The sequence below is a fragment of the Bubalus bubalis genome, chromosome 4, assembly GCF_019923935.1.
Source record: "Bubalus bubalis isolate 160015118507 breed Murrah chromosome 4, NDDB_SH_1, whole genome shotgun sequence".
In the NCBI taxonomy this organism is placed as follows: domain Eukaryota; kingdom Metazoa; phylum Chordata; class Mammalia; order Artiodactyla; family Bovidae; genus Bubalus; species Bubalus bubalis.
The window spans coordinates 18,327,057-18,350,707 of NC_059160.1; the positions used below are offsets into that span (position 1 = coordinate 18,327,057).

The window sequence follows — 23,651 nt, forward strand, 5'->3', positions numbered from 1 at the left end:
AACTAAGATGCCCTTCTCTCCTCCACTGGGCTCCTTTCTCCATCCAGGCCCTATTGCTGTTGACACCACCTCCATTCTGCACGGGAGTCCTGCACTGAGGCAGCCAATCCCCACAGCCATTTCTCCTCACCCTGCCCAGGTCTGCCACCTTCCACAGCACAGCTCTCCTTACTCTGCCTGGACTCTGATTCCTGAAACCAGTGCCCTGACGCTAACGTGGAATCTGTTCTCACCCCACTCAGGCTCTGACACCCTGTCCAAGGTCACCTTCCTGTGTGAAATCCCTCCTCACCCTGCCTGGGCTCTGAGTCTCCACGCTGTGCTCCCGCATCATGTGGACAGCCTCTGAAACCCAAACCTGCGTGGACGCCTTCCTTCCTCTGCTTGGGCTCAGACACCTCCCCACAAGGATGCCCTGGTCACTGCGTGAGCCCCCTGCACCAACCCCTACTCCACCACACAGATGCCCTGTTCACCTCTCAGGCATTAGTACCCAGACCAGGCTGCTTATGACACCCCATACCAGGCCACAGCCACGTGTGGACATGCCCCTCAGCCTGCACAGGCCCTGATGCCAGAACGGTTGGTCTCTTCACTCATCTTGGGCTCCAACACCACTGCCAAGCCAGCCCCCTGCACAGTCACCCTGCTCACCCTGCGTGAGCTCTGACTGCCTGCACCAGACTACTTGCTCCTCCCCCATCCCACCACTCAACAAACACCCTCCTTGCTCTACCCACCTAATGCTTCATTTAGGACTGAATCGTTTAGTAAAGACAGGAAATGGGGTACAAAAAACAGTAAGGGAAGAAAAAGAGCTAATTTTTATAAATTTCTACAGCAAATAACTTCCAGACCTAACAAGCACTACTGGACCTTAACCATCTAAGCTGGTTTCTGGATTCAGCGGCAGTTCACCAGCTGCCCTTGTGGCCTCAGACCACAAGGTTCACTGTTCCCATCACTACATGTGTGTCTGCAGCTGACCCCAGCCACTTCACAGGTACCTGCAGCTCAGTACACACAAAAAAGAGGTAAATAGTGACATGAAAGAACACACAGGGGGAGTAAAAGGGCAAAGTTTTTGCATCCAATCAAAGTTAAATTGTTATCAGCCCACAGTACCATGATAGAAGGAAGGAAGGAAGGAAGGAGAAAGAAAGATATGATGTTTTATGGCAGCTTCAGGGTAAAAATCCTGAAGCATAAACCTACAGTAGAGTCACAAAAGATTAAGAGAAGGGAATCAAAATATACCACTACAGAAAATCATCAATTCACAAAGGAAGACAGCAAGAAAAGAACAATGGAACAACAAAACACACAAAAAAAAACAATTAGAAAGATGACATAGTAAGTCCTTACCTATCAATAATTGCCTTAAATGTAAATGGATTGAATTCTTCAATGAAAAGACAGTAGCTGGAAAAAAAAGCAAGACTCAACTATATATATTCTACAAGAAACTTAGCTCAGCTTCAAGAACACACATAGGTTAAAAGTGAAGGGATGGAAAAAGATACTCCATACAAGTGGAAACCAAAAGATAGTAGGGATAACTATACATATGTCAGCAAAATAAGATGTTAAGCCAAATACGGTAGTGAAAAGCAAAGAAGGTCATTATATAATGATCAAAAAAATAACAATCATAAAAATATATGCATTCAACATCAGAGCACCTAAATATCTTAAGCAAATACTGACAGATCAGAAGGGAGAAATAGACAATAAATAATAGCAGGATACTTCAATACCTTATTTTCAACAATGGATCGATTATCCAGATGAAAATCAACAAGGATATATTGGACTTCAACCATACTATAGACCAAATGGACCTAAAACAGACATCTACAGAACATTCGTCCAAAAAAGCAGAATACACATTCTTCTCAAGCACAGAATATTCTTCAGAATAGGCCAAATGTTAGATCAAAACACAGTCTTGGCAAACTTAAGAACACTAAACTTGTACCAAGTATCTTCTCCAACCACGGTAGTGTGAAACTAGAAATTAAGACCAGAAGGAACACTAGAAAGTTTACAAATATATGGAAATTAAACAACACAATCCTGAACAGCCAATAATAGCTCAAGGAAATTAAGAGGAAAGTTTAAAAATATCTTGAAACAAGCAAAAAAATGGAATACAACATACCAAAACCTATGCAAGGCTGCAAAAGCAGTTCTAAAACAGAAGCTTATAGTGATAGATAAAAGCCTACATTAAGGAAAAAGAAATATCTCAAATAAACAACCTCACTTTATACCTCAAGGAACTGGAAAAATAAAAACAAATTAAGCCCAAAGTTAGTAGAATGAATGAAATATCTAAAGTCAGAGTGAAAAAGAGAAACCATAGGAAAGATCAACAAAACTAAGAGCTGGTATTTCAAAAAAAAATAAACAAAATTGACTAAGAAAAGAAGAGGGAAGACTCAAATAAATAAAATCAGTAATGAAATTTGGGACATTACAACTGATCATACAGAAATGCAAAGGATCATAAGAGACTACTATAAACAACTGCACATCAACAACCTGGATAACCTGGAAAAATAGAAAAATTCCTAGAAACGTGTAGCCTACCATGACTGAAACAGGAAGTAACAGAAAATCTGAAGAGACCAATAACAAATAAGTAGACTGAATCAGTAATCATAAACTTACCAAAAAGAAAATGCTCGAACTAGATGGTTTCCCAAATATCCACCCAACATTTTTTTAAAAATTAGCAGCAATCCTTCTCAAACTCTTCTCAAAATTTCAAGAGGAGGCAACACTCTAGAACCCATTTTATAAGGCCAGCATTACTTTGATACCAAAGATGAAGATGCTACAAGAAAATGCCAGTGTCACTGATGTATATGGATACAAAATTCTGAATAAAATACTAGCAAGCCAAATTCAATAACACATTTAAAGGACTGTACACCATGATCAAATGTGATTCATCCCTAGGGTAAAAGATGGTTCAACGTATACAAATTATTATCTGTGACACACTGCATTAATCAAATAAAGGGTGAAAATTACAGGATTATCTCAATGGATACAGGAAAAGCATTTGACTAATTACAACATCCTTTCAGGATAAAAACTCTCAACAAATTGGGTATGAAGGAACACACTTAAACATGATAAAAGTCATGTATGACAGGACAAGGCTAACATCATACTCAATGATTAAAGGCTGAAAGCTTTTCCTCTAAGATCAGGAACAAGCAAGGGGGCCCCCTCTCACCATTCCTGCTCAACAGAGTACTAGAAGTCCTAGACAGAGCAATTGGGCAAGAAAAGAAAATAAAGGTCATTCAAATCAGAAAAGAAGAAGCAAAATTTTCTCTGCAGATGATATGATCTTATATATAGAAAATCCTAAGAACTCCACCAAAAAAAAACTGTTAGAACTAATAAATAATTTCAGTAAAGTTGCAAGTTATAAAATAAACATATAAAAATCAGTGTCCTTTCCATATAACAATAAAACAACCAAAAAAGAAATTAAAAAATCCCATTCACAATAACACCAAAAACAATAAAATACTTAGGAATAAATCAACTAAGGGGGTGAAATTTCTACATACCAAAAACTACAACTTTGATTAAAGAAACTGAAGACACACACAAAAATTGAAAGCTCTCTTGTGTTCATGGATTAATATTGTTAATTAATATTGTTAATTAATTGAGGAATTAATATTGTTAAGACATCCATACTACCCAAGCCAATTATAGATTCAACACAACCTCTATCAAAATCCCAATGGCATTCTTCACAGAAATAGAAAAAAAGGAATCCTAAGATTTGTGTAAAATCACAAAACACCACAAAAAAGTAATACCCAAAGCAACCATGAGAAAAAAAAACAAAGCCAGTGGTGTCACACTTCCTAATTTCAAATTATACTACAAAGCTATCATAATTAAAAGAGGATAGTACTGGCATAAAAAGAGACACATAGAATAATGGAACTAAGTAGAGATCCCAGAAATAAACTTCTGCATTTACAGTCAACCTATATTTAACAAGGGAGCCAAGAATACTAAATAGGAAAGGACAGTCTTTTCAACAAAACTCTTTAGTAGGAAAACTGATAATCACATGCAGAAAATTAAATTGGACCACTGACACCACTCCCAAAATTAACTTGAAATAGATTAAAGACTTAAACATAAGATGTGATATCATGAAACTTCTAGAAGAAACCACAGGGAGGAAGTTTCTTAACATTGGTTTTGACCACAGTTTTTCAGATATCACACCAAAAGCACAAGCAACAGAAGTAAAAATCAATACGTGGGACTACATCAAATTTAAAAGCTTCTGCACAGCAAAAGGCACAATCTACAAAAGAAAAGACAACCTACAGATGAGGAGAAAATATTTGCAAACCATATATCTGATAAGAAGTTAATATCCAAAATATTTAAAGAATTCATACAACTCAATAACAAAAACAACACACAAAAAAACTAAAAACAATTTGATATTTTTTAATGGGCAGAAGCACCAAATAGACATTTTTCTAAAGAAGACATACAGATGGCCAACAGATTTTTTTTTTTTTTTTTTTTAGAGTCACAAGCAACTGACTAACTCAGTATGACTCAAGACCACAAAGAAACCACTTCCATTTCATGCTGTTCTGATACCTAGGGTTGGGGCCCAGACTGCAAGGGTAATACTTAGGACATATATGAAATGATGCTCAACATGACTAATCACCAGGGAAATGCAAATTAAAGCCATAAGGAGATATAACTGCACATCTGTTAGAATAGCCAAAATCCAAAAGAAAAAAGATAACAAATGTTGGGGAGGTGTGGATCAAGGGGAACCCCTTGCACACTCTTGGTGGAAATGCAAATTGGTGCAGTCCTATGGAAAACAGTATGGAAGTTTCTTAAAAGATTAAAAATAGAACCACCATATGAGTCAGGAATTCCTCTTCTGGGTATATACCCAAAGGAAATGAAAACAGGATACTGAACAGATATTTGCACCCCCTTGTTTATTGCAGCATTATTCACAATAGCAAGATATGGAACAACCATAGAGTCCATTTGCAGTGAATAGATAAAGAAGATGTGGTATACATATGCAAAAGAATACTATTTGGCCATGAGAAAGAAGGAAATTCTGCCATTTATAACAACATGGACAGACCTTGAAATTGTTATGCTAGGTAAGAAAAGTTTGAGAAAGAGTAATACTGTATTTCATGATACCACTTATGCATGTAATCTAAAAAAGCCAAACTTGTAGAAACAGAGAATAGACTGGTGGTTACCAGAAGCTAGCAGGTGGAGGAACTGGGGAGATGCAGATTAAAGGTGTAAACTTTCAATCAGTAGATAAATTAAGTTCTGGATATCTAATGCCCCGCACAATCATTAAAGGCATATCTTGGAGAAATCAGTTCCAGTTTCAGAAACCAGTTTCAGTTCCAGTTCCAGATGACCAGAATAAACGAATATTGCAACAAAGTTACAAGAATTTTTGGTTTCCCAATACATATAGAAGTTATATGTACACTATACGTGTGTACTAAGTCACTTCAGTCGTGTCTGACTCATTGCAACTCCATGGATTGTAGCCCTCCAGGCTCCTCTGTCCATGGGATTCTCCAGGCAAGAATACTGGAGTGGGTTGCCATGCCCTCTTCCAAGGGATCTTCCCAACCCAGGGATCGAACTGTGTCTCTTATGTTTCCTGCATTGGTAGGCAGGCTCTTTACCACTGAGCCACCAGAGAAGCCCAATGTCTACACTATACTGTACTCTAGTGAAAAACACCTTGAAAAACAATATACACACCTTAATTTTAGAATACTTCATTGCTAAAAAAAATATTAACTATCATCTGAGCCTACAGTGAGTCACAGTAGTAATATCACACAGATGCTATAACAAATACAATAATGATGAAAAAGTTTAAAATATTGTGAATATTACCAAAACATGACACAGAGACACCAAGTGAGCAAATCATCACAGTGCTGTTGAAAAATGGCACTGATAGACTTCCTAGATGAATGGATGCTACAAATCTTCAATTCATAAAAAACGTAGTATCTACAAGTGTGATAAAAGGAGGTAAGCCTGTAGAGACAATATTATAAACTTCACAGTTGCTAACAGATTAGGTCTTAATTGTTCTTACCACAAAAAAAAAAAAAAAAGAAATGACATCTACATGACATGATAGAAGTATTAGCTAACACTAGCTAGTGCAAAAAAATGTATCAAATCAACGTTTTTTACATCTAAACATTTACAGTTAATTAAATGTCAAATAAATGCCAATAAAATTAATTTTTTATTAATTTATTTATTTTAATTGGTGGCGAATTATTTTACAATATTGTGATGGTTTTTTGCCATACATTGACATAAATCAGGCATGGTTGTACATGTGCACCATCTTTGAGTCCCCTGATTCATGCATCAAACTTGGACTGGTCATCTATTTCACATATGGTAATATACATATTTCATTGCTATTCTCTCAAATCATCCCACCCTTGCCTTCTCCCAGAGACCAAAAGTCTGTTCTTTATATCTGTGTCTCTTCTGCTGTCTCGCATACAAGGTTGTCATTACCATCTTTCTAAATTCCATATATATATGTTAATATACTGTATTGGTGTTTTTCTTTCTGACTTACTTCACCCTGTATAATAGGCTCCAGTTTCATCTACCTAATTAGAACTGACTCAAATGCATTCTTTTTAATAGCTGAGTAATATTCCATTGTGTATATGTACCATGACTTTCTCTTCCATTCATCTGCCAATGGACATCTAGGTTGCTTCCAGGTCCTAGCTGTTGTAAACAGTGCTGCAATGAACATTGGGGTACATATGTCTCTTTCAATTCTGGTTTGCTTGGTGTGTATGCCTAGGAATGGGATTGCTGGGTTGTATGGCAGTTCTATTTTTAATTAATTTTTTTTAAAGGAAAGGAATTCTCATCATTTTGCCCTTATACTTACTATCTTATTGCACATGTTGATAGCCAGGATTAGAATAGCCAGCCAATTGAAAAGAGGGAATATATGTATATGTATGGTTGATGCACTTTGCTGTGCAGCAGAAACTGACACAACAATATAAAGCAACTCTACTCCAATAAAAAATAAAAGAAGAGCCAGCCAAGTAGCAGTAGCAAAAGCAGTAAGAGAGTTTACCATACACCAGGTCTTGTTCTAAGCACTGAAAGTTTTTAACTTACTCTTTTGAACTGTGGTGTTGGAGAAGACACTTGAGAGTCCCTTGGTCTGCAAGGAGATCAAACCAGTCCGTCCTAAGGAAATCAGTCCTGAATATGCATTGGAAGGACTGATGCTGAAGCTGATTCTCCAATATTTTGGCCACCTGATGGCAAGAGCCAACTCATTGGAAGAGACACTGATGCTGGGAAAGGCAGGAGAAGAAGGGGACAGCAAAGGATGAGATGGTTGGATGGCATCACCGACTTGATGGACATGCGTTTGAGCAAACTCCGTGAGTTGGTAATGGACAGGGAACCCTGGCGTGCTGCAGTCCATGGGGTCACAAAGAGTTGGACACGACTGAGCGACTTAACTGAACTGAACAGAATTCTGACAACTGTATAAAGTAGGAACTAGTATCCTCATTTTGCATATGAGAAAACTGAGGCAAACAAAAGTTAACTTGTCCAAGGTCAAAAAGCCAGAAAGTGGCAGACAAAATTTTGTGCCAAGGCAATCTGTCTCCTCTCAAGTTCATATTTGTTACCAGTACTGTTTACTGCCCATTATTCACCTATTTTGGTGGGACTGAGGAAGGGGAAAAGAAAAGTGTTAGCTTCTCAGTCGTGTGTGACTCTTGGCAACTCCATGGACTGTAGCCCCCACCAGGCTCCTCCATCTGTGGAAGGTGGGGGCAGGGTCATCCAAATTAATATGTATATCCCCCATTCAAAGACTTATTTGGACTTGCCTGGTGTCTCAAATGGTAAAGAATCCACCTGCAATGCAGGAGACCTGGGTTTGATTCCTGGGTTGGGAAGATTCCCTGGAGGAGGGAATGGCAACCTACTCCAGTATTCTTGCCTGGAGAATCCCATGGACAGAGGAGCCTGGTGGGCTACAGTTCCTGGGGTCACAGAGTCAGACACAACTGAGCAACTAAGCACAAAAAAGATGTATTTAAGTATTAAAATTTGAAGAAAGTATTACTCTGTTCTTCATTTTCTGCCTACCCAAACAGCTATTTTTCTACAGTCCCAAAAATCTTTGTATTGGGTATATGTTTAGACTCTTTAACTAAAATGTCCCTTGATTGTCTTCATTTATGTCTTTCAAGTGCCTCTCTGGCTACTAGGCAGAGAAGGCAACGGCAACCTACTCAAGTATTCTTGCCTGGAGAATCCCAGGGATGGGGGAGCCTGGTGGGCTGTCGTCTATGGGATCTCACAGAGTTGGACACGACTGAAGCAACTTAGCAGCAGCAGCAGCTGGCTACTAGGAAACCTCAGCAGTAGTTCCTAGAAGAGCCCCGCCCTCTAGTGGTCCCATGCTGCTATGCAGCCAGATAAAGCATTTACAGAAATCACTTTAGTGACTTTTTTCCTATAACAGGTGCCATGGCAGAACACACGTAAGAAAAAAAAATTAAAAAGCAAACAAAAGTTATGATAATGGGGCGGGGAGGGAGGGAGGGATAAACTGGGAGATTGGGATTGACATATACACACTAGTAAATATAAAATAGATAATAAGGACCTACTGTAGAGCAAAGGGAACTTGACTCAATACTCTGTAATGACCTACATGGGGAAAGAATCTAAAAGAGTAGATATATGTGTATGTATAACTGATTCTCTTTGTCATACACCTGAAATTAACACAACATAGTGAGTCAACTCTATTTCAATAAAAACTTTTAATTTTTTCATTTAAAGAGCAAACAAAAGCATTCACAATGGGTCTTAATGCACTATTGTATTTAACAGAGTGGGTGACACTGATCCTCGGGAAGAACATTGTCTCAATGGACAATTACTTTAATCCTGACTAAATGTAGTCTTTAGTATACTAGAGCTTTTTAAAAAAGAACATATTATCCCCATATCTTGAAAATTTTCAGAAAGGGACTGAAAATAAAAATTCTCATTCTGATGTAAGTGCCAATCCGCATGATTTCAACCGTGGTTGCTATGAAAACTCTACCAGACTTGAGGAACTTGCAAGTAAATGTAACCCTCTTCCTATTTCTTTTATATATATGTTATTTACTTATTTTTGGCCATGCTGGGTCTTCATTCCAGCATGCAGGCTTTCTCTGGTTGCAGTTGAGTAGGGGATACTCTCCAGTTGGGGTGAACAGGCTTCTCATTGTGGCGGCTTCTTTGTTGCAGAGCATGGGCTCAGTACTTGTTGTGCATGGACTTAGTGGCCCAGTGACTGTGTGTGTCTTCCCAGACCAAGGATTTAACCCATGTCCCCTGCATTGGCAGGCAGATTCTTCACCACTGGATCATCAGAGAAGTCCTTTCTATTTCTTTTCCTTCTCAAGAGAATATGTGATTGATGGGGAGCTCATGAGTTCTAGTCACAAATCACATGTATTTTCCTTGTGTATGGTTAAAAAGCAGTAACAGAAATGATTTTTCTTAAAAGCTAGAGAAAAAGCTAAACATAACTGAAGTGCAATATAATCTTAGCCAGTTGTGATAACTGAGACAGTAAGCCACCAAATTCATCAGCCCTGGGCTACAAGATATCCAGATTTCCTTTTCCCAGGCCTCGGAGTCTACGTACTAAAGGAAAATTCATCTTCAACACTACTTTCTTGGGCCCTAACATTAACTGACTCTGGAGCATACAAATGAGACTTTCTGCAACTATGACAAAGCATTCAAGGAACACTTAAGGGCATGTAGCTAGTAAAAGCCAAAGTGAGAGTGAGTCATAAAAAGAAAAGCCCAACTTACTGATTCCTAGTCACACTTCTCTAAAATCACCGTTATCAAGTATTTAATGAGTATCTACTACCTTGAAAGGCATATGCAAAGTACTGAGTAGATAAAAATGAAGACATGATCCTTATACCCAAGAACTTACAAACTAGTTAAGAAGAGAATTTCAATAGCAAATTGAAATTTTCCTTCCCCAAAACAAGGAAGATCATCTTTCAGACTGAGAGGATAAGTAACATTCCATGAGCAGCACTTGAGCCATCCTTCCAGAACAGGAAGGGTGTTCCACCAAGCAGGTAGAGAAGGGAAGGAATTCTAGGCAGAGGGAACTGTAAGCATGCAATGCCCACGGTGCTGACAGCATATAAAGAATCAGTGTGCTCAAGTAGACTAAGTGCGAGGGAAACCTGAGAGTTGAGGATGAAGTGGTACTTTGGACATTAATCTGGAAGTGAAGGAAAACTGTTAAAGGCAATTAATGAGTAGAGGAGGAAGGGGCACGAGCAGGGCTTGGTTTCAGCCCTGGTGTTCTGGTGGCAACATGGAAGCTGAACGGAGCTGAGGTAGCTAGAAGCAAGACTATCTAGGTTATCAGAATGGAGGAAGTAAGCAGTAAGAAAAGCTCACCTGACAACCCTGAAGGCAGATGTCAACGTCTGAGGGGGTTTGAACTGGAAAAAAGATTGTCCACATTTTCTGCCCCAAAACCCCCTTGAAGTTCAGGATAAATGTTTTTCTATCCATGATGTGCATGCTAACTCACTTCAGTCGTGTCCAACTCTTTGTGATGTTATAGACTATAGCCTGCCAGGCTCCTCTGTCCTTAGGAATTCTCCAGGTAAGAATACTGGAGTCAGTTGCCATGCCCTCCTCCAGAGGATCTTCCCAACCCAGGGATCGAAACTACGTCTCCTGCATTGAAGGCAGAGAACTGAACCCCGGTTCAATTCCTGGGTCAGGAAAATCCACTGGATAAGAGATACGCTACCCACTCCAGTATTCTTGGGCTTCCCTTGTGGCTCAGCTGGTAAAGAATGGGCATGCAACGTGGGAGACCTGGGTTCCATCCCTGGGTTGGGAAGATCCCCTGGAGAAGCTGTACCCATTTCATTGAAAGCATGGAGTCTTAAACCACTGGACCACCAGGGAAGTCCCATTATGAGTTAAACTGAAAGAGACAAAGAAGCACCAATATCATTCTGATTCATCTCCTGTGACAATCACTAAATGACAACTCCAAAATCCTGGCTTCCAAAGTCTGTGACTCTCACTTTAGTTCTATCACAAGCATTGATTCCATTTATTTTTGCCAATCATAGTTCTGGAATATGAAAGGTGGCCTAGATCATGAAGATAACTTGAAGCAAATGAAATTAACTGTACCAGCAAATAATTAAAACAAACGGTCTCTACAACAAGCCTCTGTGGGTTGAGAGCCATGAGGACAGAGGTTGAGCCTTCACCTCTTAAAGGCTCCATCTCTTGAAAAAGAGTTAATAAAGTGTCCTTTTATTACCTATTGGCCCACCTATATTGGGTCAATTAAATTAAAAAGAAAATGAAACAAGCAAATGAAAAGACAAAAGAGACGCTACCTTTTTCCGTACTTTTAATTACCATTATTGCACCAATACAGCATACATATGCTTTATATACATATATCTTAAACATCATTTTCAACTTTTCAGCAATTCAAATACATAATATATTATCATCTTAAGAATACAAAGAACACAACATACAGAAGATTGAGAAAATAGGTTCCCAGTAGTTATTAGTCACTAGTGATTCTATAGACTTTCCTTCTAGTGTTTTCTATTGGAATTTTTAAATGTCCTGCCATGGCTCTGTAAGAATAGAGCTGCCTGGAACGGGAAGCAATGAAAACAAAATGGACCCGAAGTTTAAAAAGAGTCAAGAAGGAAATCTAAGAGAGAGAATCTATTTAAAAACTAAACGTAAGGACTCTCTTCAGCCAGTAATATCCAAACGGGTACTAAGGGAAGAGATGAGATCCTCACATTCACTCTCAAAATTGCCCCTTGACAAATCAGATAGCTGGAGCCCGTTCACCCAAGAGCGGGACCCCTTCACAGCGTTGTAAAAGGAATGGTGGGTAGAGGGAAAGTGGCAGGGGAGCTACTTGCTTCTCACATACCCCTGGTGCCAAGTATCACAGCCCTCATCCGGGCAAAAACTATCACAGCTAAAGCCATGGCTCTCCAGCTTCCTTCATCAATGACAATACATGTAATATAGCAGCTTCCTGCTGAAGAGCTGGTAGATTCACAAAGTAAAATGTTTATGAAAAGGGGCCAGATACCCAGGCAGCAAGGCAATGTGGGTACTGATCAACAGTTAAGTGCATTCAACCTCTCTTCTCTGCAAGTGAGGTTAAAAACCCCAAACCCTTTAAACTTTCAGTCAAATAATGGGGCCATTACAAAGTAACGCTGGGCTTCAGAGGCAGCAGCAAGATGGAGCTGCAAGAAAGTGACTGCTTCTCTAGAATATAAGTAGGAAAACACAGCCCTTTGAGCCTCCTTCATCCAAAAGACAACCACTGATCAAAGATGCTGCACTGTTCGACAGACACAAGAGTGGAAGCGCCACCAACACAACCCTCTTATCACAGGAAGGGACGTGTAAACAAGCTAGAGGGTAAGGGGGCTGCACCCACACTGGCTGTTCACTCAACAGGACAAGCCTGGGGGAGGGCACACAGCAGAGACCCAGGACACGGGTCTTTCTTCACACCTACCCCCTATCAAAATTCTGAATCTGTAAACACTGAGGTCAGTCTGTCCATTTTTAGAGTCTTCGGCTAATGGAAAAGAAGTTCCAAGGTTTTTGTCTCCCCTGAAATTGCTAGAAAGGGCTTCACAAAGAGGCACACCAGGGTCTTGAGATGATTCTGAAATAAGAATTTAAAGATGGGGAAAATTTTCAGAGATGGTAGGGACTATTTCTCCCTCAGAGACCCTGGCCTTTTGAGCCCTGTAGAGCCAGCCACAAGCATCATTAAGACCCACTACTTCCCCGCCTTGACAGGGAACAGGAGCCGGGAAATACTTTCTTGGCTGCACTCCAAGGAACAGCACAGGGGGGTGACACCACCAGCCTGAATGCAATGGAGAAGCTATGAGAACGATTGTCCAGGATTTTGGTTCTGGGGAGGGAAGCGGCTCCGAGCCCCTCCTTTCAGATTGGTGCCCTCAAAGTCATTGTTATTCTTCACGTCTCTCTTGAACATCCCACCAGTGCTCTTCAGAACTGGACCCAGTTGGATGGCTGTGGTGCCTGGTTCGGAACAGAGCTGCAAGAGAGAACAGAGACAGCCAGAAGCATACTGGGATAGGGACTCCATTCTTAACAGTTTCCAAGAAATCTCTGCCCAGAATTCCTGAAACTGTACTTCAGAGCAATTCTGCTCACCAAGCCCTGCACCAGGCTACCCAAGTTCCATCCTGCCTGCGTGCGTGCGTGCTAAGTAGCTTTAGTCATTTCCAACCATTTGTGACCCCATGGACTGTAGCCCGCCAGGTTCCTCTGTCCATGGGATTCTCCAGACAAGAATACTGGAGTAGGTTGTCATTCCCTTCTCCAGAGGATATTCCCAACCAAGGGATCGAACACACGTCTCCTGTGTCTCCAGCACTGCAAGCAAATTCTTTACCACCAAGCCAGTGGGGAAGCCCAAGCTCCATCCCATAGTGATCTTATGCCACCATCCCAGCACTCCTGCACTCCTTACCTAGAACTCCTGCCAAACACCATGTATGACCTACAGATGCCCTGCTTTCCCAGATCAGAGGTATCATTACACTGGCACACATCACTGACAGCCCAGTTGAGAGGATGGTGGTTTCCCGACACTAATACCTGGATGCAGTGCTGAAGTCTCCCCACAAGTCATTGCTTGCAGAAACTGGAGCTGGTGCTGGTGTCGTGATAGGAGCAGGAGAATCCAAATCTAAAAGGATATCTGAGTACAAGGTAAGAGAAGAAACAGAAACAGGGAAACATAAACTTATATTCACACAAAAACCTACACAAAAGTTCATGGCAACTTTACTTGTAATAGCCAAAAATGCAGTCAACCCAAATGTTCTTCTGTGGGTGAAACATACTGTGGTACATCCATATGATGGACTACTATTCAGCAATAAACAGTCTATTGATATATATCAAAACAACCTGATGAATCTCAAGGGAGTCATGCTGAGTGGCAAAAGTCAATCCCAAAGGTTATATACTGCAGGATTCCATTAACATTCCTAAGTGACAAAATTAAGAGATGGAGGACAGATTAGTGACTGATTGCCAAGGGTTAGGAACAGGGGTGGGGGTGAAGAGGGAGGAAGGTGTGGTTAAAAATGGGGGACACAAGGGGTCCTTGTCCTGGTGGAACTGTTTGGTGTCCTGAGCCTGGTGGTGGATCCAGGAACCTACACCTGATAAAACTGCACAGAACTAGAGCTGACTTGAACAATGTGGGTTTGAACCGCATGGGTACACTTATGCATGGACTTTTTTAAATAAACACTCAGTACAGTACTACATGATCCGTAGTTAATTTAATCTACAGATGTGGAACCACAGATATGGATAGTTGACTGTGAAATCATACACAGATTTTCTACTGCACAGGACAGGGATAGGCAAGAGATCAGTGCACAAAAGCTCTGCATTGTTCAAGGGCCAACTGCACACACAAATGAGAATACCTAGCCATGAAGAAATCTAAGGAAGATCGGTAGACAGTCTCACTGTCAATTCTGCAAAATGTTACCATTGAGGTTAACTGGATAAAGAGTACATGGGATTTCTTATTTTTTACAGTTGCATGTGAAACTAGAATTATCTCAAAACAAAAGGTTTAATTTAAAAAATAAATAAAAATAAATAAACCTTAGATATTATCCTCAGTGCCTTCTGGCAACACTTAGCAAAAGAAGCAGCCTAGAACCACTTTTACCTCAAAAATTCCAGGAAGAGAAAGTCTGCTCCTATAAGCAATCACTAATAATTGATTAATGATATAATTTTAAACAAATAATATTAAGTTATAATTAACTAATTAATGATATGTTATAACTCTCAGATTCTAACACTAGGTTCTCTAATCTCAGGAAAATTCCTTTTCAAATTCTAATTTCTCATCTTTTAAACAGAAATGACTATATCTCTTCTTGTTTCCCACTAGACAGTAAGGAAGAACAAAAATGTACTCATAAACCCAGATGTTGTCTAATTTCCTCTCAAATGCCCTGTGAAGAAATGGAAATGATTGAGAAATAACATTCACTGAATGATAACTACATGCCAACTACTGAGCTAGGTGCCATCACATCATTTTACCCTCAGAGTCTTGGGCTAAGTTCTACATCTCCATCTTACAGGTAAGGATACTGAGACTCACAGAACCTAAATGTTACCAAACACATCCAGATAAAAACTAACAGAGCTATGACCAAAATCCTGGTCCATCTGACTCCTGGGCCTACTAGCATTTCACCAAGGTCCAATGAAGACAACAGTCTTTTTAATATCTACCCATTTTTAGCCAAAAAATCAACCAGATACCATGACTCTCAGCTCACTAGAAAAGCTTTAATCCCTTGCTGGAGGCTACCAAAGTCAACTTGTCAGTGCCAAGTGCCTTTAATAGCAAAACCACTGACACTCTCTTTGGCAAACAGGTTATTACCAATAAAACCCTAAGCTATGATTTCTCCAAGTTAAAAGCACTAGAGAGATTTACCTGCATCACTACCTCCATGATTGGATTTTGGTATGGGTGGTGGAGTGACATGATTGCTGATGGCAACTGAGGAGGATGGAGGGGGAATTGTGACTTTGCCTCCAGGTGGTGGTGGGAGTAAGCTGAGGCCCCCAGTCCCTGCAGTCTTGGGCTTAGAAGTACCTCCTTTCTTGGTTGTAATGTTCTACAAAAGAAAAAAAGGAGAGTGAGAAAAAGAAAGAGAAGTCATAGGCTTATGGAAACACAAGGAGAGGTGAGGGGAACCATACTCACCCCAATACTCAACTTGATGGTCTGCCCTTCCTTGAAGCCCAGATCCAACTTGGGACGACTATCCATTTCCTGAGATTCTTTGGAAATCTCAGATTCCTGTTTTACCCACCTTCAATAAAAGGGCACATTATTTTAACTGGGATTCCCTGAGAGCAGAGTTTGACACACCAATCTGTGGCTAACTTATGTGAAACATGATTCCAGAAAGCAGAGTAAGGGAACATCAGACGTAGAAAGGAAAGGAAGAAAAGCCAATGAAGAGGACAACTGGAGTTCAATACCACTGGGGAACTATACACAATGGCAGATTAAATATGTCCCTCCACGAGAGGGCACCTGGCCACCAATTCCCATCCCTGTGATTGAAGACCACCTCTGACAGGGCAGGCCGGCTGCCCCCTCACTGACTGGGTGGCTTTCCACAACTTTAGAAAGTTCTGAGGCAGAAAAACCTGCCCTTTTCTACCAGTGTGCATGGTGCTATTCACCACAGCTAAGCCAAAAGCAAATGGGCTGAAGAAATACCGCAAGAGGCACAAAACATGTCAGTTACATGGAGTGACAAATCTGGCACGTAACTCCCCACCATCTCACAGAAGGCCCTGCTGTTACTGTTATGCCCCTCCTCAGCCCCCTAAGAGCTACAGGCAACTTCCCCAGAGGTATAAACAGCAGCATCTTCCCAAACCAGTGTACAATGGGTTAAAAACATATTCCAGCTATAAGGATAGAATAGATACAAAGATAATGGAAGAAAACAGTGAACAGGACGATCACAGTCACAAGACCTAGTCTACCAAGTAAAGAAAGCAGGAGGTAAGAGACAGTGCCCACTCAATGGAGGGGCAGCATTCCCCACACACTCAACCTGGTAACTCAGAACACGCTTCACTCACTTGAAGTGATCTTGCAGAGAGACATTGAAGTCAAAGGCATCACCCCGATCTGAGAAGCCAATGCCAATGAAAGCGCTTCGCCCTGTGAAAAGGATAAGAATCCTCCCAACAGGAAGCATGCCTGGGGCAAATGCTACCCAATGAAAATATAATAGTTACCATAACTAGACAACCTCTGTGAATGTAAAAGACTCTCTGAGAACTGGCAAACTGCATGCAGCCCATGGGCCAAATGCTGTCAGAGCTTGTTTTTTTAAATAAAATTTCACTAGAACAAAGCCATGCCAGTTTGTCTAATATTATCCACAGCAGCTTTCACACCATTGTGACAGAACTGAGTAGCTGCAAGAGACCATGTGGCCCAGAGATGTTTATTATCTTGTGTCTTTAAAAAAAAGTCTGCCAGCCTCTGACTGGAGAAAAGATGCCTGCCATAAACATAGATGATGTAAAGTAGTCCCACAAAAAACCCTGCAACAATGAACAGGCAGTATTTGCCAGTTCTTTGGTTAGACACATATTCTGATTTATTTACGTCTACTTTTAATCACCTCTTGAACCTGTGTTTATAACTATTACAAATAACATGTTAATCCTTTACCTCTAGCAACTGGAGTTAACTTTGGACAAAGAGAAGAAAAATTTTAGTAAACTGAAGTAAGATAAATGCACCGGGACACACTTCCGTTGATGTGCATTAACTATTTTCCGAATCTCAATTCATTCAAAATCCCCAATCCCTTACCAGTTCCATCCTGGATCCGGATTACAAAGTAGCGGCTGGAATCGGTCACTGTCTCCACGGCAATACCAGGATATTGTTCTACTGGTGCCTGAGCAAAGAGTTCCCCTGAGAGGTAAGAAAAAGACTTCTTTAAGCAAAGGAAGCAAAAAGTCTAAAATTCAATTAGCAAGTATTTTCACTCCAATCCACAATCTGAAGATATTCATAAAAGAACACCAAACCAACATCCTTAATATGGTAGAGGGTCACCAGTAGATTACCTGAAACTTTATCCTCGAGTTTGATATAAGCAACCTTCCCTTTTGAAGTGATTCGGAGGCGACCAGTCCAATCGGGTTGATCTAATTTCCAGTCAGATGCCCTAGGATAGAAAAATGGAAAGTCTCAGGCCTCAGGTCTATGTCTTTAATTTACCGAAAACCTACACACAATCATTTGCCATATTTCTATTTCCCTGTTCTGAATTACTTACTCTTTCTGCCTATTAAATAATCAAAAGACTAATTTATGATTCTCTCTACAAAGATGCCTCAGGTTACACACAGTCCAAAGCAAATAGAAGAAATGTTACTACTTAAGTTCAATAAGTATCAATAAAAATATGTAAAATTACCAAAAAAGGCAATTTAAAAATTTATCACAATGACACTATTTTCATACTGAGGATAGTACTTTATATAATAGTATTTTGCTGATCAGGGAACAACAAAGCCTACTAAATGAAATATACTGGGTAACAGAAGCCTCCCAAATCCCTAAATGTATTATCTTTCACTGAACTCAACCAATATTTACAGAGTGTGTATTAAGTCACAGGCACTATTCTAAGTATTTGGGATACAAGAGGGAACAAAGTTTACAGCCGTCAGGAAGCTTACAATCTAACAGGAAATAGATAATAAAAAAGAAACAATAAATATGTAAAATCATTAATAGCTCAGAAGGTGTTAAATGCTAAGGTAAAAAGAAAACCCCAGGGCAGAAAAAGGAGCTCAGGAAGATAGTGGGAGAATGAATAGGTTGCAGCTTTCAAAAGGGTGGTCAGGGCAAGCCTGACTAACAAGGGGAAATGTGAGCAAAATGTGAAGGAAGTGAGAGTTACCCATGCAGATATCTGGAGGAAAAGCATTCCAGGTGTAAACAGCTGGTGCAAAGATGCTAAAATGGGAGCAGGCCTGCTATACTGCCCTTAAGCAAGGAAGTCGCTGTGATTAGAATACAGAAAGAGATGAGGTGGGAGAACTAACTGAGGGACAGATCATGGAGGGGCTCGCAGGTGACTCTAAGAACTCTAGCTTTTAGTCTGAGTGAAGGAGAAGCCATTAAAGCAGAGATGTGACATGATCTCCCTTTTATTTCAAAAGGATTACTTTGCTGCACAGAGCAGAGATGCAGCAATATGAACGCTAAAGCTGGGGATTAGCTAAGAGACTACTGTAGTAATCTGGGGGAGTCACCATGGTGACCAGGAAGAGAAAGGAGCACAAGTGACTAGACGATGGATATATTTAAAGCAAAGGCAGCAGGATTTTCTAATGAATGGATGCAAGGTAGAAGAGAAAGAGAGACAACAAAGACCAAGTCAAGGATGACCCCAAGGTTTTTAGCCTGAACAGAGGAGTTGCCAATAATTGAGATGAGAAAGACTACAGATAGAACATCTCTGGAAAGAAAGATTAGTAGTTCAGCATTGGCTCTGGTAAGTCTGAGATGTCTAATGGATTTTCAAGAGGAGATACAGAGCATACACGTGAATACATGAAGCTAGACTTCAGAAAGACATGTAGATTAGAGATACAAACGGAAACATTACAAAACACTGAATACTTATAATCTGTGTTCTAGATGAATTTGAATGAAATCTAAGACATTTAAACATGAACCAATTTTACAAAACACTGCATTTGTGATTCTGTTTTGCAAGCAGTGTGGAAAAGGGAGGGCAAGGTAAAAGTTAATAACTCATCCCTTGGGAACCTAGAGACTAACACCTGCAGTTAAGAAGGTAACAATAAAGTATATCTGGGTAAACATATGTTTAACAAGATGGTGAGCAAATGGTAGACAGGAAGACATGAAAATTTAAATTAGGACAAATTCTGAACAGGATTTTACAATATACATCTTCGTCATGCCCTTCTCTCTTAATGTCCTGTCTCAAAGACCCCCAAGTACCTGAATCTGATCCAGTTCAGAGTGTGCTCTAGAAGTCCTTATCTATTAAATTTTTTGAATAAGTCGTTACTTACTCCACTCTTCTGTCATGAGGTAGACATAGTGTGAATGGGCTACTGAAAATACTAGGAACAAGTTTACCAGATGCACTTCTTTGGACAGGTTCCTTGGTTTATTTGTATGTCTGGTAGCCAATATTTAACAAATTCTCAGTAAGTGAATGGATACTCACGCAGCAGCTTCCCCCAGCCCTGAACCTTAACTCCTCTCCAACTCTCCAGACCTAGCCAGGGGTACTCTTGATTTTTACTGGTCTTCGAAACCAACTTCACATATTTTCATCTACCTTGGCAATAAATCTTACAGCAGCTATGTGGAATAGGCATGAAAGCCTACTGTGTTGTTGCTGTTCATTCACTCAGTCATGTCTGACTCTTTTGGGACCCCATAGACTGTAGCCCAACAGGCTTCTCTGTCCATGGGACTTCCCACGCAAGAATACTGGAGTGGGTTGCCATTTCCTTTTCCAGGGGATCTTTCCAACCCAGGGATTGAACTCGCATCTCCTGTACTGGCAGGGGAATTCTTTACCACTGAGACACCAGGGAAGCTCACTGAGACACCAGGGAAGCTCACTAAGATGGCTGGAGGTAGAAAAAACTACTCTCTCTCTCCAAATGAAGAAAAGAACAATAACACAGTAACAATCCTTAACTTCAAAGTCCAGTATTCTTTTCATTACATTAAAACACAGTGTAGGGTTAGTAATGATTTAGTTGAGGAAAAGGGTAATGATAAATAAAAAAAGGTTTTACAGGTTAAGAACCATTTTCTAATAGTTTATAAGTTTCCCATCAACCCATTCTCCTTCTATAAGTCTGGTCAGTGAAAGTCCAAGAAGTGACAGCTTTACAGGTGAATCGACAGTTTATACAGGTGAATCAAAGTCAATTATTCCCTCTTATCTCAAAGAAAGCATTTCTGATTCCTATAAAGTCCAGTTTTTCCTTTAACAGCAGCCTAGAGAATAAATCATGCTCATAATATAAAATGACTTCTGGTAAACCACAAAAAAGATTACACAAAGACAGAAAAGCACTATTTATCAAGCACCTGTTCCAGGAGTTATTATGCCCATTCTTGTGAAAACTGAAAGAATCTCACAAAGTACATAATATTATACTCATCTTTATAGATGAGAACACTAAAGTTCAAAAGATTTAAGTGACTTGCCAGAAGTAACCCAGCAAATAAATGAGACTCACAATTCAAATTTAATTCTGCTCTCTTCACTAACAGTGGTTGATATAAAAAGCCTCTTGTAGGATAAAATGTCACTAACAAGCATGGAAAACATAGAATGACAAGGAAAAGGGTAAAAGAGGAAAAGAAATTGCTTTGATGGCTTAGTGCAGTTAACTGACGTAAGAATAAAGGATAAAGTTAAAATCAAGACAGAGAAAGCAGATGGGTAAAACGTGTTTTTAAAAGCGTGAAGCTAAAGAAAAAGGCTTCCCTGGTGGCTCAGTCAGTAAAGAATCTGCCTGCAATGCAAGAGACCTGGGTTCAATCCATGGGTAGGGAAGATCCACTGGAGAAGGGAATGGCAACCCACTCCAATATTCTTGCCTGGAGAATTCCATGAGCCTGGCAGGTTCATGGAGTCGCAAAAAGCCGGACTGAAAAAGAACTGAAACCCACTTCAATGTTTCATATCCTTTAGGAAGTCTTAATACCTAAAGTTAGAGGTCATCAGCTATTTTACCTTATTTAACAGATCGATCAATGCTAATTTAAGTGTAACCTATTCTTTTCAGTCAACATTTACAGAGTCTCCACTATGTGCAGGAAACTGTGATAGATCCTAGAAAATGTTTAAAAGATCTTCTAAGTTTAAGAAGACCTCAAGTTGTTCATAGTCTAGTCTGGAGAACTGGGAGAACAACCAAAAAATTAGAACGTTGAAGGAAGGCATGTGATAGAGTCAAGAACAGGTACTATGGAGGCACGCAGAGCACACCTAAGCCAGAACAGAAGGGTCAAGGAAGGCTGGCCTGGGAGAAGAGGTCTCAGCTGACTCACAGGTATTAGTCCCTGTGACTATCATCAAAAAGCATGTAGAGTCTTATTCACGGTCAGCTGGGGTCTGATTGAAAGCTTGAAATTAGGATTACCTTTTAGGGTACAACCCACAGGATCTAGTGCACAGGTCAGCAAGCACAAAGATACTGATTCAGGATGAACGAACCTCTGATAAGGAAGTACAACATAATACACAGGGAGAGGGTAATTTTTAAGCCGAGGTAACAAATGCCAAGGGGAAAATCATGCTGGTGATGTGAGTCAAAGAGAGAAATCAAAATACTATATTTATAGACTGCTTTACTGTTTACTAAATTCTTTTTAGGAAATTCATTTTTAATTATTTTTCACATTTATTATGATTTCATTTAACCCTCCAAAAACTTCTAAAGGTACATAGCTAGAGCAGGTTTTATTATCACCCCCTTCCTTTTTTTTTTTTTTTTTTTCTATTTTACAGATGAGAAAACTTAGGCTTGGGGAGGCTAAAAGATTTGTATCAAATCACATAGCTGTTAAATTGCCAGGGCTCACACTCATATTTTTTAACAGGTAACCCAGTGAGTTGCAAGTTAATTCTTTGGACTGCATGTCCGTAACCTTCGACAGCATCCTCAGGCCCTCATAGTCATTGGATTACAAGATGGTTAGTTAGCCCTCCAGATAAAATGCTGTGTTAACTCTGAAAGTAAAAGCTACATGAGAACAGGGAAGGAAGGCTTGAAAATACTATAGTATCACCTATACTATAGTATATGGTGGATGATTGTATTTGGTGGCAAGACTGAACGGCACAAAAGATAAATTATCTCATCCAGAGAGGGACCTAAGACTCAATAATCACCAACAAATGCGCACCAGGTATTGGAAATGGGGGGTACGGGGGCAAGGAGGTAGGGATGGGACGATAAGGGTGACAACTTGAAGGACGCAGGGATGAGTGAAGGGAAAGGTGACTGGCCAAGGCGCAGACACGACAGGAGGAGGATAAAGGGGAGCAGATGGGTAACCCAGAGGGGTCCGGGGGGAGAGCGGTGGGAGGGTACAGGATGGTAATTTTTTTTTTTTTTAATAGGCGGAAACAAGGATGTCGGCAGTCCAGAGTAGGGAAACAGCAGGGGAAAAGGTGACAAAAACCCAGGTGGCCAGGCTAGCAAGGTAACAATCCAGAGGAGATAATGGCAGGGACGGGCTGCCTGCTACCTGAGAAACAAAGTGTCAAGCCTGACCGGGTAAGCGCGTGCCGCAGTGACTCGAAGTTAGTACCTGTAACCGCGGTTGGAGGCCCGAGGCGGAATCCGGTAGACGCTGACGTCAGGCTTCACACACAATACAGACTCGTACTCCAACTCGGACGCCATCTTGGCTCTGCTCGCAGGGCCGCTGGGGGCGGAGCGTCAGCGCGGGGGCGGCACGTAGAGCCGGGGAATTGAGTTCCAAAAAACTTCCGCTGACGCACTTCCGCTGACGCTACTTCCGTGAGAGTTCAGCCGGCGTCCTGAGATTAACCTCCGTTGGCGCGGGTTGCGTAAGCCATGTTGAAACCTGGAAACGGTGAGGTTGCCTGAATCACCATTTTGGGTAATGGCAAGGATGCCCTCCAAGTGCGTGATTCACGTTAAGGATATCTCCATCCCCGAAAAGCGAAGAGAAAAAGCGCCATCTTGCTCTCGGCAGGTACCAGCAGTGCTCTGGGAGAACGACGACCATCTTGAAGCCTGGCGAATTTTTTTTCTTCTAAGAGTCACTTCTTAACCGTAGTTTT

The 23,651-nt window shown here is 40.6% G+C and overlaps 1 protein-coding gene across 2 annotated transcripts; it reads right to left on the reverse strand.

Moving 5' to 3' along the window:
- Nucleotides 1-11,545: 11,545 nt before the first annotated feature.
- Nucleotides 11,546-23,310, reverse strand: NECAP1 (NECAP endocytosis associated 1). Of its 2 annotated transcripts, none has more exons than XM_006067727.3 (8): nt 23,153-23,310; nt 17,890-17,990; nt 17,630-17,734; nt 16,885-16,966; nt 15,989-16,097; nt 15,716-15,899; nt 13,834-13,936; nt 11,546-13,267 (listed from the first exon to the last, which is right to left on the reverse strand). In XM_006067727.3, the coding sequence occupies exons 1-8, from the start codon at nt 23,245-23,247 to the stop codon at nt 13,219-13,221; spliced, it is 828 nt and encodes a 275-aa protein (XP_006067789.1). In that variant the 5' UTR covers nt 23,248-23,310; the 3' UTR covers nt 11,546-13,218. The 2 variants fall into 2 exon arrangements, with proteins under 2 accessions (XP_006067789.1, XP_044796973.1); XM_044941038.1 differs by having other exon boundaries at nt 16,885-17,017.
- Nucleotides 23,311-23,651: the final 341 nt, after the last annotated feature.

Coding starts and splice junctions, on each gene's coding strand:
- NECAP1 (XM_044941038.1), bottom strand. CDS start 23,247: ATGGCGTCCGAGTTGGAGTACGAGTCTGTATTGTGTGTGAAGCCTGAC. Junction 17,735..17,889: donor ACTCGAGGATAAAGTTTCAG/GTAATCTACTGG, acceptor CTTACCTCTCAG/GGGAACTCTTTGCTCAGGCA. Junction 17,018..17,629: donor CCGGATCCAGGATGGAACTG/GTAAGGGATTGG, acceptor TTCATTGGGTAG/CATTTGCCCCAGGCATGCTT.